At 41.2% G+C, this 18243-nt stretch overlaps 2 protein-coding genes across 18 annotated transcripts in view; one reads left to right on the top strand and one right to left on the bottom strand.

The window, feature by feature from the left end:
* Window positions 1-6370, top strand: part of LOC139582936 (atypical kinase COQ8A, mitochondrial-like) — a 39658-nt gene extending 33288 nt beyond the window's left edge. For 4 of the 6 annotated variants that reach the window (XM_071413428.1, XM_071413426.1, XM_071413424.1 and 1 more), the window contains 6 exons: window positions 1118-1211; window positions 2159-2306; window positions 2579-2686; window positions 2877-2942; window positions 3026-3112; window positions 3329-6370. In XM_071413428.1, coding sequence (XP_071269529.1) covers window positions 1118-1211; window positions 2159-2306; window positions 2579-2686; window positions 2877-2942; window positions 3026-3112; window positions 3329-3622 — 797 coding nt within the window. In that variant the 3' untranslated portion in view covers window positions 3623-6370. The remainder of the gene's footprint in view (window positions 1-1117; window positions 1212-2158; window positions 2307-2578; window positions 2687-2876; window positions 2943-3025; window positions 3113-3328) is intronic. The other 2 variants (XM_071413427.1, XM_071413425.1) reach the window with 1 other exon arrangement.
* Window positions 6059-17388, bottom strand: LOC139582937 (uncharacterized). Of its 12 annotated transcripts, none has more exons than XM_071413438.1 (15): window positions 15519-17388; window positions 12086-12177; window positions 11776-11840; window positions 11557-11683; window positions 10415-10609; window positions 10069-10271; window positions 9820-9891; window positions 9532-9598; window positions 9322-9449; window positions 9102-9171; window positions 8792-9001; window positions 8098-8349; window positions 7820-7939; window positions 7397-7585; window positions 6059-7198 (listed from the first exon to the last, which is right to left on the bottom strand). In XM_071413438.1, the coding sequence occupies exons 5-15, from the start codon at window positions 10506-10508 to the stop codon at window positions 6990-6992; spliced, it is 1614 nt and encodes a 537-aa protein (XP_071269539.1). In that variant the 5' UTR covers window positions 10509-10609; window positions 11557-11683; window positions 11776-11840; window positions 12086-12177; window positions 15519-17388; the 3' UTR covers window positions 6059-6989. The 12 variants fall into 12 exon arrangements, 10 of the variants coding, with proteins under 10 accessions (XP_071269539.1, XP_071269540.1, XP_071269536.1 ...); XM_071413439.1 differs by having other exon boundaries at window positions 11596-11683; XM_071413435.1 differs by having other exon boundaries at window positions 11638-11683.
* Window positions 17389-18243: the final 855 nt, after the last annotated feature.

Genomic DNA, 18243 nt, shown 5'->3' with positions numbered 1-18243 from the left:
AACTATTACATAACCCATATGGAATCATGTAGTAACCCAAAAAGTGTTAAACAAATTAAAATATATTTTTTATATTTGAGATTCTTCAAAGTAGCCACCCTTTGCCTTGATGACAGCTTTGCACACTTGGCATTCTCTCAACCATCTTCATCTGGAATGCTTTTCTAACAGTCCTGAAGGAGTTCCCACCATTGCTGAGCACTAAGCAAGATTAAATTCACTAACGATAAGACCTAAAAAGACAGTTAATAATTAAAAAAACACATTTTAAAAATGTTTTAAATAGGCTATGTCTAAATACAGTTACCATAATTGCTCCCCGTGGGCATATTAGTCCTAAGACAATGTAGACTAAAGAGACTAACGCTCATCCAAACTTTTCACAGGAGCTGTAAAATGTCCAATATAACAAGAAAGGGTGAATGTCCATTCATCGTTACTGCTCCCCCAAATATATGTAGCTATAGTCTACCATCGCTGTTGATATTGCCAGTAGTGACTTAGCCACGTGAAAGGTAAACAAAAAAACTGGCAAATATAGTCTACAAGCTGATTCAGCACCACAGACAGCGATCGGAATTCCCGCGATTTGACTGTTTGGTCCAAGATGCATGACATTTTTTTAAAGATAAGGAAAAACTATATGCAGTCTGTTTTAAACATCGGTGATGTACATACGACTACTGTGTGCACATCTGCTGGCAAAATCAATGCCATAACCAATTGTGATTCCGCTAAGACCAGCTTTCGGTCCTTCTTCAATATCTCTAGTTGCGCTGACTGAAATTGGCATTTTGGCGCACATTTTATATCCACACCTCCACCTCAGCGCAAACAAGCTGATGTTACAGGTAAATTGTCGAACCTGGCTTAAGGGGTGGAATTTCTAACTAACGTGTGTTTGACAGTTACCGCCTGCCAAAAATAACGCTGTCATCGATAGCAGAGAGTCACCCAGCAGATGATCGATGGTGGTGTCCAATACCCATCAGTCTGGACTTCCACTATACTCTGGGAATGATCCGAGCACACATCCCTCTAGGTCTCAGTCAACCATAATCCATCTGTTTCTCTATATCTCTCTCGCTCTTTCTCCCTCTGTTAACATCTTGTGCAGGTCTCTTCCCTGAGCATCTGATTGAGGTGATGAGCAGAGAGCTGGCACTGGAATGTGATTACATAAGAGAGGCCAAATGTGCCAAGAAATTCCAGTGAGTGATCAAAACAACCAGATGAGCTTTCTCTTAAAGACCACCTCCCCGTAACTACTTTCATTATCTAATCGTCACTGCAAGCTCCAGAAATGAAGGGGGAAAGATTGCTTTATCTTTTGGATGTAGCCAAGCAATAGGAATTTGTGATGACTCAAGCTGTGGCTTTTTAGTGAGCACTTAGTAAATCCATAAATCCCAAGAGGGACAAGGTAAATGAATCTCTTAAACACAGTGCCTTTTCCAGATGGTGGTGGGAGGACAACACAACATGTCATTGTATGACTCCAGATCAGGAAATGTACTGTAGCCTGTAGGGTCTACGAATAGCCACTCTGGGGAGTGTTGCTTTGACGCCTTTGATATAAAAGTGCATCATTCGTCTACAGCCAGCATTTAAATATAACTGATCTGGACATAATACAAGGAGACATTAAGCACCCCCTCTCCATACCCTCTCCTCATGCCCCCTGTCTCCGCTCCATGAACCCCAGGTTTGTTGGCAGGGTGAGGGTGTGAGATAAGATTTATGTCCAGAGAGGAGGCTCCTGTTACATACAGTACGCACCAGCTGTGGATGACATGCTTTTTCACCTTGACCATGGCCGGTGACACTCTCCCTTCTATACATGCTCATACAGTATTAAACTGTGATTTGTACAGCTAGAGTGTAGACACTGGAGGATTATTTGAGGGATTGTGGAGATGCAATGAGTTGTTGTAGAGGTCACTCACTGATACATCTGTGGAGTTTGAAGAGAAGATCATACCGTGTTATTATAAATTTATACAGTAACATAATGCCATTTGAAAACACTGGAAATATCCTGTGAAATGTCATGACATAAATAATGTACATATATTCCCATTGAGTCCTAAGAGCTGAGTTTTCAAAGCTGTGTGTTGTGTTGTTCCTGCGTCTGACGATGGTTATGCGATTGGTACAGGGAGCTGCTGAAAGACCACCCGTTCTTCTATGTGCCAGATGTAATAGACGAGCTGAGCAGCAACGCCGTCCTCACCACAGAGCTGGTCCCCGGCTTCCCTCTGGACCAGGCTGAACAACTCTCCCAGGAGCTCAAGAACGAGGTCACTGTATGCTGCAACTGTGTTCATTAACAAAGGCCACCATTATGTATTTTACTTATTGTACTTGTGGATTTTGATGTGTGCTTTCTGCTTGCCCAAGCTTGTTTTGATGTGTAAGACAAACTCCACTACAACAAACTCATTTCTGTCACCTCACCCGCCAAAACACCTGCTACAGTGTATTACTGCCCCTTGGTGGTGAGATTGCAACCTGAAAAATGTGTGTTCTTAAAGTATCTTTCTTTCTCTCTGCCTCTTTCTCGCTATGTGTGTGTCAGATCTGTGAGAATATCCTGAAACTTTGTTTAAGGGAGCTGTTTGAGTTCAGATACATGCAGACTGACCCCAACTGGTCCAACTTCTTCTACGACCCGCAGACACACAGGGTGAGTCTGCCTTTTAACTTGTTATCAACTTCATCATTAGAGTCCTGTAACTAACCCTCCTAAAGGTTCTCTGTTTAAATGGGTCTTCATTCTTGGTGTCTTCTGTAGAGCCTGCCAAGCCTATGCAGTAGCCACCTCCAGTAGCACGATGTTGTTGAATGACTAAACATTACTTCTGTTCCATCCATAGGTTGCATTGTTGGATTTCGGAGCCACGAGAGGATTTAGTGAGGACTTCACTGACATCTACATTGAGGTAAGATATTAGGCTATATCCCACAACAAAACATAGCCGATCAAAATGATTTATTTGTGTGTGACATTCATTGTTTTAATCAGCTCATCAAGTCAGCAGCAGAGGGAGACAGAGAGGGGGTTCGGAAGAGATCAGTAGACATGAAGTTCCTCACAGGTTATGAGTCAAAGGTGAGTCAATTCATTCGTAATAAACAATGCCACATACTAGTTTATTTAGTCATAGACAATGAATTGAGAAGGCTCTCCATTACTCCATGGCATAAACTGAGTAGTGAATAATACCCATAACTTCATTACAATGGCTCCCCCTGAACCCACTAAAACACACACACACATACAGGTTATTACTCTCTCTGAGTATGTTCTGTCCGTCCCCTCCCTCAGTCCATGGTGAATGCCCATGTAGACGCGGTGATGATCCTGGGCGAGGCCTTTGCCTCTATGGAGCCCTTTAACTTCGGAGCCCAGAGCACCACAGAGCGCATCCACAACCTGATCCCTGTGATGCTGAAGCAGCGCCTCACCCCGCCCCCCGAGGAGACCTACTCCCTCCACCGCAAGATGGGCGGCTCCTTCCTCATCTGCTCCCGCCTTGACGCCAAGCTCGGCTGCAAGAACATGTTCCAGGAGGCCTATAACAACTACTGGAGGGGCCGCCCCAACCGACCGAGCCAGTAACGGACACCACAGAGGGCCAATCGCATGGCTACAGCATCAGGGTTACAGAGGGTGTGGACTATAAGGGGAGGGATGTTGACCCTAGCCAGACTTTCTCTGCTGTTCATTTAATGTATATGATTGGCACTTTTTTGCCCGTCCCTCCCCCGAACCAGAATATGTGTGTATATTCACTACCGGTCCAAAGTTTTAGAAGACCTACTCATTCAAGGGATTATCTTTATTTTTACTATTTTCTACATTGTAGAATAATAGTGAAGACATCACAACTAGGAAATGATACATATGGAATCATGTAGAACCAAAAAAAACAAATAAAAATATATTTTATGTTTTATATTTTTCAAAGTAGCCACCCTTTGTCTTGATGACAGCTTTGCACACTCTTGGCATTCTCTTAACCAGCTTCACCTGGAATTGTTTTCCAACCGTCTTGAAGGAGTTCCCACATATGCTGAGCACTTGTTGGCTGCTTTTCCTTTACTCTGCGGTCCGACTCATCCCAAACCATCTCAATCTGATTGAGATCGGGGGATTGTGGAAGCCAGGTCATCTGATGCAGCACTCCATTACTCTCATTCTTGGTCAAATAGCCCTTACACAGCCTGGAGGTGTGTGTTGGGTCATTGTCCTGTTAAAAAAACAAATGATACTCCCACTAAGCGCAAATCAGATGGGATGTCGTATCGCTGCAGAATGCTATGGTAGAGATCTTGGTTAAGTGTGCCTTGAATTCTAAATAAATCAGTAAGTGTCTCCAACAAAGCACCTCCACACCATCACAACTCCTCCTACATGCTTCACAGTGGGAACCACACATGCGGAGATCATCCGTTCACCTACTCTGCATCTCACAAAGACGAGGCGGTTGCAACCAAAAATCTCAAATTTGGACTCATCAGACCAAAGGACAGATTTCCAACGGTCTAATGTTCATTGCTCGTGTTTCTTGTCCCAAGCAAGTCTCATCTTATTATTGGTGACCTTTTAGTAGTGATTTCTTTGCAGCAATTTGACCATGAAGGCCTGATTCACAGTCCCTTCTGAACAGTTGATGTTGAGATGTGTCTGTTACTTGAACTCTGTGAAGCATTTATTTGGAATGCAATCTGAGATGCAGTTAACTCTAATGAACTTATCCTCTGCAACAGAGGTAACTCTGTGTCTTCCTTTCCTGTGGAGGTCCTCATGAGAGCCAGTTTCATCATAGCGCTTGCCGGTTTTTGCGGCTGCATTTGAAGAAACTTTCAAAGTTCTTGACATTCTCCGTAATGATGGCCTGTTGTTTCTATTTGCTTATTTGAACTGTTTTTGCCATAATATGGACTTGGTCTTCTACCAAATAGGGCTATCTTCTATATACCTTGTCACAATGAAATTCCACAATTTAACTTTTAACAAGACACGCCTGTTATTTGAAATGCATTCCAGGTGACTAAGCTGGTTGAGAGAATGCCAAGAGTGTGCAAAGCTGTCATCAAGACAAAGGGTGGCTACTTTGAAGAATCTAAAACATAAAATATATTTTTAATCGTTTTTTGGTTACTAAATGATTCCGTATGTGTTATTTCATAGTTTTGATGTCTTCACTATTATTCTACAATGTAGGAAATAGTAAAAATAAAGATAATCCCTTGAATGAGTAGGTGTTTTCAAACTTTTGACTGGTACTGTATATATTTTTGTGTGTGTTATTCGGAGTATATTAACCATGGCTGACCAGTTAACATATTCACAAGACGTATCAGATGGTTGATTGTCTAGGTTGAGTTAACTGGGATAAATGCCATGATGTGTGTGAGAAAGAATTGTAAAGCTATTGTGAAATCAAGACAGTTGGTTTCTTGTGGCGTGGGGATATGATACTGTCTAATGGCATAAAACCAGTGGTGGTGATGAGACAGGAGTTAAATATATTGAAGAACAGTGATATACTGTTAATGACCTATATTTTCCAGCATGTGTCTGTAGTTCTAGTGTCCTATGAGGACAAAATCAAAACAAATGCTCATGTGATTCATACCAAAGTGTAAAAGGATGTTTTTCAAGTTTTTATTCACACTTATGCATACTGCACACGTTAACAGGTTGCAGACCAATTCCTGTTGAGGGAGAAGATTTGAGGACAATCTCCTGTTAAGCCTGTCCATATAAACACATTACATTTGGGACACATGAAATATCATAATAGATTTATCAATGATCTGCACTGTGTCATGACACAGTTATTTCTGCGAGGTGGAGATGGTTGATGGATGGATCATGGGACATGGCCTTACTTTCTGTGCCTGAGGAAATAAGAACATGCATTCTCATTGACTGATCTACTTTACCATGGGCCTGTAGCACCAAAATTGAGTGTTTTGGCACCAAAGTGTTGTTCTTGTGGCCTGGTGGGCTTATGACATTTTGACTATGGTGTCCTTTATTAACAGTGGGGAGTGACAACAGCAGGGTTCGCATGAGTTGACAAAACTATGATACCAACTATCAAAACCTAACTGCTGTTTTGTCATTAAAGCCTGTCTTTACTTTGTGATGGAAAGACTGAGGCAAGAGAAAAGTGATCCTATATCACTTATTTTGTGTGATTTATAAATGCAAATGTGCCTAAAGTATTTCTAGAAGGATGTTTAGAAATGAATGCTGCTACACAGCTTTTATATTGATATCAGCAGAATTTTTATAGTCAATTACGTTATTAGTGTTATGATAAATATTAAATATCTGACTCAACACTTGTTCTAATCAATGTTGCATGTGTACTCTTTTTATGAAAATAAGAACAACTTTATTTTATTTAGCTTTGGAATAGATTTTATTAGTCCATCTGCAGAGACAGAAATTCCTCAACACAAATGAATAAGTCTATTGATATCAGAAGAGTTTGGAGGAAAAATGTTATCAATGTCATTATTACTAAGTTATTCAATATTTTATGCAACACTTGTACTTGATTTATTCTCATAGAATTAAGACTAAACATTCATAAACAACACATTCTCATGATACTGTAGGTACAACTGTTCAATCTCTGAGGCATAATGTAACAAAACAAACTGCCTCAAACAAAGTGCTTCTAATACTAAAAGTAGAACAAGCTGAAACAAACAAATACGTATGAGGTATCTAATCTTCAAAGATTCACTCACACCAGAGGTTCTACAGGGAGAAGTCTAGTTTTGTAGTTATTGAGAATCATTTGGCTCACTACACAGATTGTGATATGCTTTATTCTAAACTAGAATGAGTCACCAACGCCCTGGGTGGAAGTTGTAGGTTTTTAAATCATGTTGGTGGCATTGTAATCTTGTTACAGACTTCAGACACTTTCTTTGTGTTGCCAAAATGGGGCACTTAATAATGTCTAAGTACTGCTGTTGTATTTCTGTAAGGCCTTATGTATGAGAGTCACTGCATTATCATTTGTTTTACACTGCAGAAGTCCCACAGAGTCATGGAAGAGAACATTCACTTTCTCCACTACGTTTTTGTAGTGAGATGCAGATCTCTGGCTTGTGACAAAGCATTTATCAAAAGTATGGTGCATCACCACTAGAATGGCATCTCTGTTACCTGTTGAGAGACAAAATGATGCAAGCGTTAGAAAAGTACTTCCACAAAAAAATCATTAGAGACAAAAGGTTGTTCTACAACATGAATTAATACATCCTGTTGAGTAAAATGAAATCCCATGATGGAAGTAGTATTGACAATTGAATTCGGTTGAGAAATCTTTTACTTTCATGGTGTAATCCCAAAAGGCTTTCCTACCTGGAACTTGGCTCATGGCAGCTTCAATGTCAGTTCCCACACGAGATGTAACAGGACAGAAGACCATTATGACTTGGCAGTCCTCTACACTCGTCTCCTTTCGTTTAAGTCCCAGATCCTCCACTTGTTTCATGAGTGCAAGGTGAGTGTTCAGGGTTTTTCCACACACTTGTGAATAGACTTGAACTTCTTGAAACAAAACATAACTAAATTACAACACTACATACAGTATATCCCCAAGGTGTTGCATACAAAAGCAAAGTGGTGGATTTCCATTGCAGACATTTCACTCTAGAAAGCTCATCACACATCAGCTATCAGAGGGGAGAGGTAAGGAGTGATTTATGCCAATTAGATTGACTGACCGGAAATGCATGAACAAATTATTTTCGATTAGTACAAAGCATATCTCAAGAATCTCACCCGGCAAATGTTTTGTTTCATTTCCTCTGAATCCACTGAAAAAATTCCACAGACTTCCAGGTTCTTTTCCTTCCTTTTCTTTTGGGGCCTGGATGTTACCAGGTACTGATGAGGACCTATCTGAAAGTAGCAATTGAAATCAAACTTTCTCAACACATTATTGTTTCCAATTCCTTAAAGGGGCAATCTGTGATTGATACATCCATTTTTTTACTTACAAATTAATGATACTTTAAAGGATTTAATGACATTGACAGTGTTTAGGCTTTGATAATGACCTTTGTAGGATGTTGCAGATGGCTCAACAGCAGCTGCTCCTGAAGTGTATGGAAAGTATGATTTTGAGGTCTCCAGTTTGCCTTGCGACCTGAACTGCCCACTACCAGTGGTAATTGGAGAAGCATATGTTATTCCAGTTGCTCCTGAAGTATGAGGTGGGGTGTCCTTGAAGTTTTGCCTGTTCTGCCCACCAGTGGTAAGTGGCACATCTTTTCTTGGTCGTTTGGGGTGGGCCTCTACAGCACCTAAGGCTGAGGACAACATAAAGTACTATGAATTAAAATCCAATGTTTTTGCAGCACATTCTTGTGAATCTGTGCACGTTATTGTGGTTGGCTTTGCCAGCTGTATAAGGGTTTAATAACATTATAGAATTCTTCTGTTTTAATAAAAGGTTGAGTTAAGGTTGAGTTACCTGGTCATTCTGAAGCGCCTTTAACAGATTGTTTATGTACTGGGAAAAATTAACATTGCGGCTGTTAACAGAGTAATTTCAGGCTAAGAAAAGACTGTGTTCGAGCTCCATTAAAGTCCCAATAGTGAATGTCTTGAATGTTTAACTTCTCAACAAAACTACACTATTCATGAAATCTACGTGTTTACATTTTGTATACCATTATCTATGTCTTTTGATTCGTGAGGGATGAGACCCAATGTTCTGCAACCAACACAGACAGCAGTTATGTCATTTACCTGCAACATTGGATAGCTGGGTTCCTGCTGTAGCAGAGTTAGCTGATGGGGACACAGCATTGCCCTCAGCCTCCATGGGCTCTTCTTGATTGTAGCTCTCAAGCAGTTCAACGTGTGCCTGAATGAAGTGCAGGGCTTTGGCCAGCTGCTTCTCCAAATCTTTAAGAATAGGGACGTAGCCATGTAACACTCCCCCAGGAACAAGTGCATCTGTAAGGATAAAGTGACCAATGCATACAATTACAACCAAAGATACACCTCAAATGTATTGGGTGACAGCTATGCTGAAAGTCCTTGAAAAGGGACTTACTCTTCATGACAATAGCTGGAAGGAATTCCCTAAACTCGTTAAGAATTAAATCGATAGGTTTAGCTGTGTCCTAAGAAACAAAAATAACAGAGAAAACGTGGGGGGATTAGTACATACAATGGAAATGTACATTGAATCAAAAACCTTCATTCTATTAACTATACTGAATGATCCCACAAAGTGGTACAGTAACCATAGAAGCTTTTGGGGCTATACCAACCTGTTTAGATTGGGTTAGAAGTTCACTGATCTTCTTCCTAAGTTTGAAATGCTCAAGGCCTGGCAGAAGTTCATTCAGATCATCTCTTGTTAACTCTTGAATATCAATGTCCTCTTCAATTCCAGCTCCTGAAAACAAATATGATGTTATTAGGAAGAGAGTTGACAACAACTGATGATACAATGCATAAAGCTCAGGGAGATAACTTACTTGCAAGGGTAGATGCTGCAACTGGTGAGAGGTCCCTGATTTGCTCTTCCAAACTCATTGTCCTTGCCTAGGAGGAAGAGATTGATAGGCTATTTATTACTGTTCACAGGCTTACACAGCTGCTAACTGTATCATTTAATTGTATTTACCTGAAACATATTGTATTGTCACACTGATGATGCTGTAAGGAAACAGGATTTGATCCCCTCTACTCTGACCACCTCCCTCTGCTCTGACCTGTCATTCGTATTTTGACCAAGTAGCAAAGTCTGAAATGAGACGACATACCTCTAGGTTTTCCTGCTCAGGGGCATCACTGGCTTTTTCTCCAATTAGTTCCCAGACCTTATCATCCTGCACCTGAGTTAAAATACACAGTACACATACAGGTCAGTGTGCATGAGGAGTATTACAACTACGTGTTATTTCCCTAGACGTTACTAATCTCAACTCAAGCTCACCTTTTCCCATTTGTATTAATTGGGGACACAATGTTCCTCTTTATCTAAATTGTCATATTTAATAAAGGTGAACTACCGTTGGCTGTATTTCTGGCCTGTCCAGAATCTTTATAATTGCTTCTTCATTGCGTGGACACTTCAGTAGTCCTTTGCTCTCATGGAAGAGACAGTCCACTGTGAGTATTACATCACCTCTGGTCACTAGTCTGCTACTGTCAGGTACAGTGTAGTCTGAGTTGAAGGTGTGATGCAGCACTACCAGGATGACAGGTTTACCAGCTGCCAAGACAGTGAGGGACAAATAAGAGCTTTTGGAATTAGATGTCACTTTTTGAGAAGTTTCTTTATGAATTATTGATCACCTGGAAATAGTCCTGGTGACTGATTGTTACAGTACACTTGGTTCTGGGTGCCAAGATTACCTGGAATCTTCTGCAGTGCTGCTTCAACATCAGTCCCAGCACGAGAGACGATGGGACAGAAAGCCATGATGACATCACTCTCCTCTAGTGACATCACCTCAGTTAAACCTTTTGCAGTGAGACAGCGATTGATTTCCTTATGAGACCGCAGAGTATTTCCAGTCAGAATGGTGAAGAATTTCTCCGTCCTCCACTCTATAGAATAATAAGCATGTGATTTAAGTCTAGGGTTAAGCAACTGTGACACCTCAGTTACTACATTAGCATATTCAAGTGTCTTACAGCTAGCCTGGTCCATAAATGGCAGTGTTGTAGGCTAACTTAAATTGTACTGTAGAAGTCGCAGCTACAATAAAGACATCTAACTAGCCTGTTGGAATTCCTTATTGTGCCCTTACAGGCAATGTCCACTAAAATGGATGTGCACTGACAAAATGACGGAGCCCATTCATTTTCAATGAAAGGAAAGTGGATCTCGCCAAAATGAGCACGGATAGATAAGTTCGGCGAACAGAGCGATGCAAAAGGTTGGAGATAGCGGAACTCTTTGTTAATTCCTGATGATATTGCGGTGAAATTGACCAATTGGGGACACTGTTCTACTGATGCACAAATGTTCAGCACCATGGACAGCACCACAGCAGCGCAAACTATATACAGCTCGCCCGCTTGAAGTCCTAAAATACTGAAATGAGTTACCTCTGGTTCGTTCAGCCATTCCTAACGGGTAAATTAATGGGGAAAGAATAGGGTTTTGGGATAACCTCAAACCTTATTTACGGCGTTTAACACAGGCTAAGGAGATATTTTGTATAAATGTATAAGATCTCCTGGGCCTGTGTTTACCACAGACCTTATTTCAGCATTTATTCAAAAAGCCTACAAAAACGAAATGTATTTCCCAAGAAGCTTTATCCAACGAACGATGGCGGAGTTAATGCCTACAAAAACACGCCATTACTATTGCTCTCTCTACCGGCGCACAAACATTCAGCACCGTGGACAGCGCCACGACCAGCGCAAACTGATAGCTAGTCGACCTAACATTTTCAGACACTTCTGTTTTGCCAAGATGCCCATTGTTCCCGTTCCCTTGACATGTAGATGTGTTAAATAAATAGAAAAGTATTGCAATAGCCTACTGCGCTAAGACTCTTTGATATCCTGCTACAGGTGGTTACCACAAGTTAATTGGGACCCAGATCATGTTAATCTGTGCATACTTGGTGGGAGGATCCTGAATGGCTTTTCCAAACTCTTTGTCCTTGCCTAGGAGGAAGAGATTGATAGGTTATTTATTAGTCCAAAACATTGTTCACAGGCTTACACAGCTGCTAACTGTATCATTTCATTGTAGTTACCTGACTCATACTTGTCACACTGATGCTGCTGTAGGGAAACAGGATTTGATGTCCTCTGCTCTGATCTTGAAAAGATAACAGATTCAGGACGGTAGGCCTATTCTGATACTGAACTTTACAACATTGTCAGATAGAAAATACATTGTGCCCAGAGAATTCATTTTCCTTACTGTTCCTTGCTGTAAAAGGTACATTTATCAACGTTTTTCATAATTCAATAAGCCTGGGCAATCAAATAACAAATTCACTGATTAGGGCAAGGTAAGAGTCATTAGGCTGAGGATGCAAAATCTTACGAATATAAACTCACCTGCTGCTGTTTATCAACCTTTATTACGTTGCCAGGTAAGACCCACGGAGAAACAGTCACTGTTTAGATGAGTGGAACGTCAAATACTGACACTGCAGAGACACACAAAGGATTGCCTGTTACTGAAACACTTAATTACATCGATCGTGTTATCATTTCCCTCCTATACTAGCTTTAATGGTGAGAAGGAAGAAACAAAAGCTTGATACCCAGTATAAAATGGTGCTCTTGGTTGGTCGTGACAGACAACCACTACGCAGATGCACACCGGGTATCACGGTCGCGGGGTTAAAATCACTGGGGAAGCCAAGCCCCCCCCCCCCCCCCCACCACCAGAAAAGCCATATTACATCCTACACTGTATGTGCTGTGATAATTGCGTTGTTTGCTGTTAATTCATATGCCTTGCGAGTGTGATAAATAGGCCTAAAGGCCGAGACAATAAGAAGACACAGTGGCAGAATACATTTGAACAAAACCTTTGTTTTATCACATAACAGCAACCTCTGTCTGAGGAAATCCATGACGCAAATTGCATGTAACAGACCTACATGACCTACAGCATGGTTAAGGAAGTTAATGTTTCTGACATTTTCAGACCAATAAACAACTATTGATTTAGAACCACAGAGAGTTACTGCAAGTCACAAAGAAAACAGGCGCTGCCTCCACTGTTCCAGCACCATTTCAACTTCAACATTTTATCATCAAATCACCTCTGCTTAGTATAATACAGTGACAACTAAATGATACCAAAAACAATTGAGTCCAACCATGGCTGTACATGGTTCTGATTTTAGTTTGCGCTTGCGTGTGTGCGTGCGTGCGCCTTCGTGAAAGTAGAAACACATGCTGACTCACCCTATTTGTAGAGAAATGTTTGGATCAGAATCGATCTTAAAATCATTGGCCAGTACGGAGAATTAAGTAAAACCACAAGTCCAAATCCCTATATCCATCCATGGCTAATTTAGGAAAGGGCCAATTTTAGCTAGCTAGCTAGCTAGCCACCGGTGGACAACAACACAATGAGATGCAACAATTCAAGTTGTTTCTGTTAATGACGTATGCTCTCAAAGCGATTTGATAGGAGAGACGCCAAATCCAAGCTGGCTTCCCTTTAGACTTAGTTTTTTTTCGCCAGGACCATTCACAGTTGAACTCACTCAGTTTAGCTCAACGCTGATTAGCACATTTTTGTTTCGCTCACTCTGATGCTTTCTCTGGTGAGATACGTTTACCCTCTTGCGAATTGAAGGAAAATTATGAAACACAGATCTGAAAAATATCTCTATTTTTTTACCCCGATTTAGTGATATGCGATCTTGTCTCATTGTTGCAACTCCCCAACAGGCTCAGGAGGTGAAGGTCGAGTAATGCGTCCTCCGAAACTTTCCCGCCAAACTGCGCTTCTTAACACCCGCCCGCTTAACCGGAAGCCAGCTGCACCAATGTGTGGGAGGAAGCACCATTCATCAGACAACCGTTGTCAGCCTGCAGGTGCCCGGCCCGCCACAAGGTGTCGCTAGACCACAATGAGCCAAGTAAAGCCACCCAAACCCTCCACTAACCCGGACGACACTGGGCCAATTGTGCGCCACCCTATGGGACTCCCGGGTCACGGCCGGTTGTGACACAGCCTGGGATCGAACCCGCATCTGTAGTGACGCATCAAACACTGCTTCCCAGGGATTTTACCCACACACAGCTAATGTTGACACCCATAACCTAAGAGGTCTTCAGCAGGTTGGGTGCTGCCGGCAGCAATGACTTGAGTCTGCGCGACATCAGACGCTGTGCGTGTCTACTGTCCATCCCCTCTGTGGCGTGTTGCACCACTGCAGTATAGCTGACCATATGTCCATACTGTCTAGCTTGGCCCTCTTGCAAAAGCATTTCACTCTCTTGGCAGCTGACTCTGCCTTTCCATTGGCTCCTGGATGGTGAGGGGAGGAGGTGACATGAATGAATCCACACTGCAATTTAAACAAATCTGGTTGATTCATAGCACCCCCCATTCTCTGTGATTACACAGTCTGGTTGTCCATGATGGCAAACTGGACTTTGCAGAATGTGACAACCATGTCAGCTGACACGTCTGGCAGTGGCTCCACCTCCCAGTAATCTGCGTAATGATCAACCATAATCAGGAAGTCCTTTCCTATATACGCAAAAAGGTCCATGCTCACTGTTTGCCATGGGCTCTCTGGGATGTCATGTGAAATCATTGATTCGTTTTGCTGTGCTCGTGCGTATTCATTACAGGCTGAGCAGTTGGATACATGTCCTTGATTTCCCCTCTCATGTTCGGCCAGAAAAGTGTGTCCCTTGCCTGTCTACAGCGTGCCTCCCCGCCAATGTGTCTTGCATTTATGCGGCTCAGCATTTCCGGCCTCAGTCAGGGTTAGAGGAAGGGTTAGCTAACATGCTAAAGAGTTGCAGCGTAGCTAAAAAGTAGGAGGTAGATGAAAAGCTGCTAATTAGCTAAAGTTGTCCGTGATGAGATTCCAAATCGCAACCTTTGAGTTGCTAGACGTTCGCCTTATACACCGACCCCGACAAACCACCCTAAGTAGCCATCTGTTTTATGTAACCAAACATAACATTACTAATTTGAGTGTCTCAGATGTACATTTACTATGTTATGTCTAGTCTATGAGACCAGACTGAAAATGGACATCTCCAAGCACAGACTCCACTAGATCATTGAACACGTCATGATATTCGCTCAGCAGCTCTTTGGGGCACTGCTCCACTTTGTTTAGCTCGGCTGGAATTGTGAGTTATGAGTCCTAAGTGCTCACACGTAAAACCAGAGAGTAGTGGGTTTTGATCCAACTCCACAACTTCAAAGACTAGCTTGTGCTTAACCCCCTTAAACACAGTCTGTGTGATTTCAGCCCACTGATCAAATTAGCTCTCCTGAGTACAGCTTCAGTTGTGTGTTGCTTGCCTGTAATGGGGTATTTGGTGATATTCTCTTTCACTCTCCTACTCATTACATGTTGCACCTGTATCAAACTGGCATTATTGTCTTTTATTATTCTGTTTTAGCTGCACAAACCATTTCTGGCCCTGAGAGTGAGCTGTAACGATGCAGACCAGTTCCTCTCTGTCAGAGCATCCCTCTCTATATATATAATATCCTCCACAACATGCACTTTCTTTACCCTGCCTGACACACCTTTACAAAATGCATATCAAGCCTAGACAGACCATAGTGCAGATCTAGCGCCCATGCACTATCGGCTGCCCAAACTAGAAAAATATACACAAATTAAGATGACCAATTCGTAGTCTACTTACCGCATAATATTGTCACGACGTCAACCAACACAGATAATAAACAAACTAGTCACAATCACTTTTGGACGAGAGGTTCGTCAAATACCAGATCAAAAGTAATATAATCTTAATTTATGTAAACACTTACGTGTCGGTATTTTCACTCTTGAAACGTCCTCCTGATTTCTAGTAATCAGAAAGTGAAAGTGTCAGGCTATAACAGCCCCAGCCCGTTGGTCGGTCGGGGACGACATTCAACTCACAATCAGCCAACCGTCTCTATGGCTCTGACAAAATAAATAGTTTAGTTTTATTCATTCGTTTTTATTGGTTTCTTGCACAGCAGGTCATTATTGTCACAACAATACTCAATTTTCTGACAAAGTAAAGGTCAAATAGCTTGACACAATGCAAGTATTGATTGGTTTAACATAAATAATCTGCATGAATTTGTGAGTTCATTGGCTCACATATTAGACATAGTAATGTTTAAGGCATGTCTAAAGCATGTTCAGTATATTATTTAAACAATAAGGGCCGAGGGGGTGTGGTATGTGGCCAATATACCACAGCTGATGCTGCCTTCATAACCATGATTGGCTAAAGTCCAACAAGATGCCTAAACCATCAACTAAAAGTACAGCTATCATTCTTGTAAACATATTACTGGAAAGCTTTTTATAAATAGTTTGGTTTTTGCATTTAACTGTTAAATGCTTTTATAGAGGTAATTTCCTTAGTAGGTGAGGTCAGCATGTGGGAGAAGTTGGAGATCAGGATGATGGATGAGTTTCCCACTAGTAATGACCAGTTGGGGGGCCATTCAAGTGGATTTTTCCCAGTTGTATGTGGTAATTTCCAACTTTGTCATGAATGCAGCATGAGGGCTGTTTTTAGGCACAGAGCAAAGTGAAGTGTCTGGATACAGCCCTTAGCCGTGGTATATTGTCTTTACACGTGCCGCAACCAACCAGTTAGCAAGTCGTACATTTCCGATTTCCGACCAGCACATGAACGCTACAAAAATGTTTCAGGCAGTCAACATCTAGGAGCTAAACTTCCCGGTTTATAATAATATTGAATATATTGTTTTGTTTTATCACAGGTATAACCATCTCAGTCATTATCAATGTATAAATTGTATTTTAAGCACACATTTCTTGTTTTTGTTTGATGTTGTAGCTGCGGCCTACACATAAAGTAAATATACAGGTACACGGCTTGGAAAGAGAGTATACCACTACATGTTATAGTAGGCTAATTTCAGATGATTGAGATGCATGTGTCTATTCCCCCTAAAGAAATATCTCACAATGTAATAATCATCAGAAAATGTACTTCCTGCAATTGATTTCAGTCATAGACATTGGATGCATTACAAGAGGACCACACAATGTGTCTGTCCTCTGTTCTCGAATAAGGGGTGTTCTGGTCCTCTGTAGGACATACTCTGGAGGGTAGAAAACAGCAACAGTGGTAATTGAGGAAAATGTCACAACAGCTTGTCTCCTGAGAAGAGATTAACATACTGCATCTCAACTTCATTTGGAAATAATTAGATATCTGTTTAGAGTAACACAAATATTTCATTTGGAGTTTATAATATAAAAAAATATCATGTTCATACTACTAGTGTAGTGAATGTAGAATATAACAAAGATAAAGTAAACTACCATTGGCTGTACAGTTTGCCTCTCATGAGCCCTACTGGCTCGTGCTTCATTTATAGTCTGAAAAAATAAGTGATAAAAAATAGGAACATTTCTATGACTTCCTCTGATACATTATCTACAGAGTGACACAGTACTGAATTAAAACACTTCAAATGGTGATACCTCAGGGCGTATGTCAAGCTTCTTCAAAATGTCATTGACTGCTGCTTCATTGCGTGGACACTTCAGTAGTCCTTTGCTCTCATGGAAGAGACAGTCCACTGTGAGTATTACATCACCTCTGGTCACTAATCTGCTACTGTCAGGTACAGTGTAGTCTGGATCGAAGGTGTGATCCAGCACTACCAGGATGACAGGTTTACCAGCTGTCAAGAGAGAAACAAAATACATGTCAACATCAACGATAGAACTGGATGAGTACAGTGACAATTGCTAAATATAATGTGACAAGCATAAATTACTGTTGCAGAGGAGTCACATTTTGATAAGAATATAGTGCTGAACTTAAAGGAGCAATCTGCAGTTGCTACATCCATTGGATTTCTAAATTAATTATATACAGTGCCTTCGAAAAAATATTCAGAGACCTTGACTTTTTCCACATTTTGTTACGTTACAGCCTTATTGTAAAATGTATTAAATACTTTTTTTCCCTCAGCAATCTACACACAATACCCCATAATGACAAAAGTGAATACCCCATAATGACAAAAGCAAAAACAGGTTATTAGACATTTTTGTAAATGTACTAAAAATAGAAAACAGAAATACCTTATTTACATAATTATTCAGACCCTTTGCTATGAGACTCAGAATTTAGCTCAGATGCATCCTGTTTCCATTAATCATCCTTGAGATGTTTCTACAACTTGATTGGAGTCTACCTTGGATAAATTCAATTGATTGGACATGATTTGGAAAGGCACACACTTGTCTATGTAAGGTCCCACAGTTGACCATGCATGTCAGCGCAAAACCAAGCCATGAGGTCGAAGGAATTGTCCGTAGAGCTCCAAGACAGGATTGTGTCGAGGCACAGATTTGGGGAAGGGAACCAAAACATGTCTGCAGCATTGAAGGTCCCCAAGAACACAGTGGCCTCCATCATTCTTAAATTGAAGAAGTTTGGAACCACCAAGACTCTGTAAGGACTGCTGTTGTATTTCTGTAAGGCCTTATGTATGAGAGTCACTGCATTAT

This window comes from Salvelinus alpinus, chromosome 8 (genome assembly GCF_045679555.1).
Source record: "Salvelinus alpinus chromosome 8, SLU_Salpinus.1, whole genome shotgun sequence".
Taxonomy (NCBI): Eukaryota; Metazoa; Chordata; class Actinopteri; order Salmoniformes; family Salmonidae; genus Salvelinus; species Salvelinus alpinus.
The sequence above is the reverse complement of the archived record's forward strand: the minus strand, read 5'-3'. Positions and strand labels throughout refer to the sequence as shown.

Coding starts and splice junctions, on each gene's coding strand:
- LOC139582937 (XM_071413430.1), bottom strand. CDS start 10,712: ATGGACCAGGCTAGCTGTAAGACACTTGAATATGCTAATGTAGTAACT. Junction 9,172..9,321: donor TTCTAACCCAATCTAAACAG/GTTGGTATAGCC, acceptor TTTGTTTCTTAG/GACACAGCTAAACCTATCGA. Junction 7,586..7,819: donor TGAAACAAAACATTTGCCGG/GTGAGATTCTTG, acceptor TTTTGTTTCAAG/AAGTTCAAGTCTATTCACAA.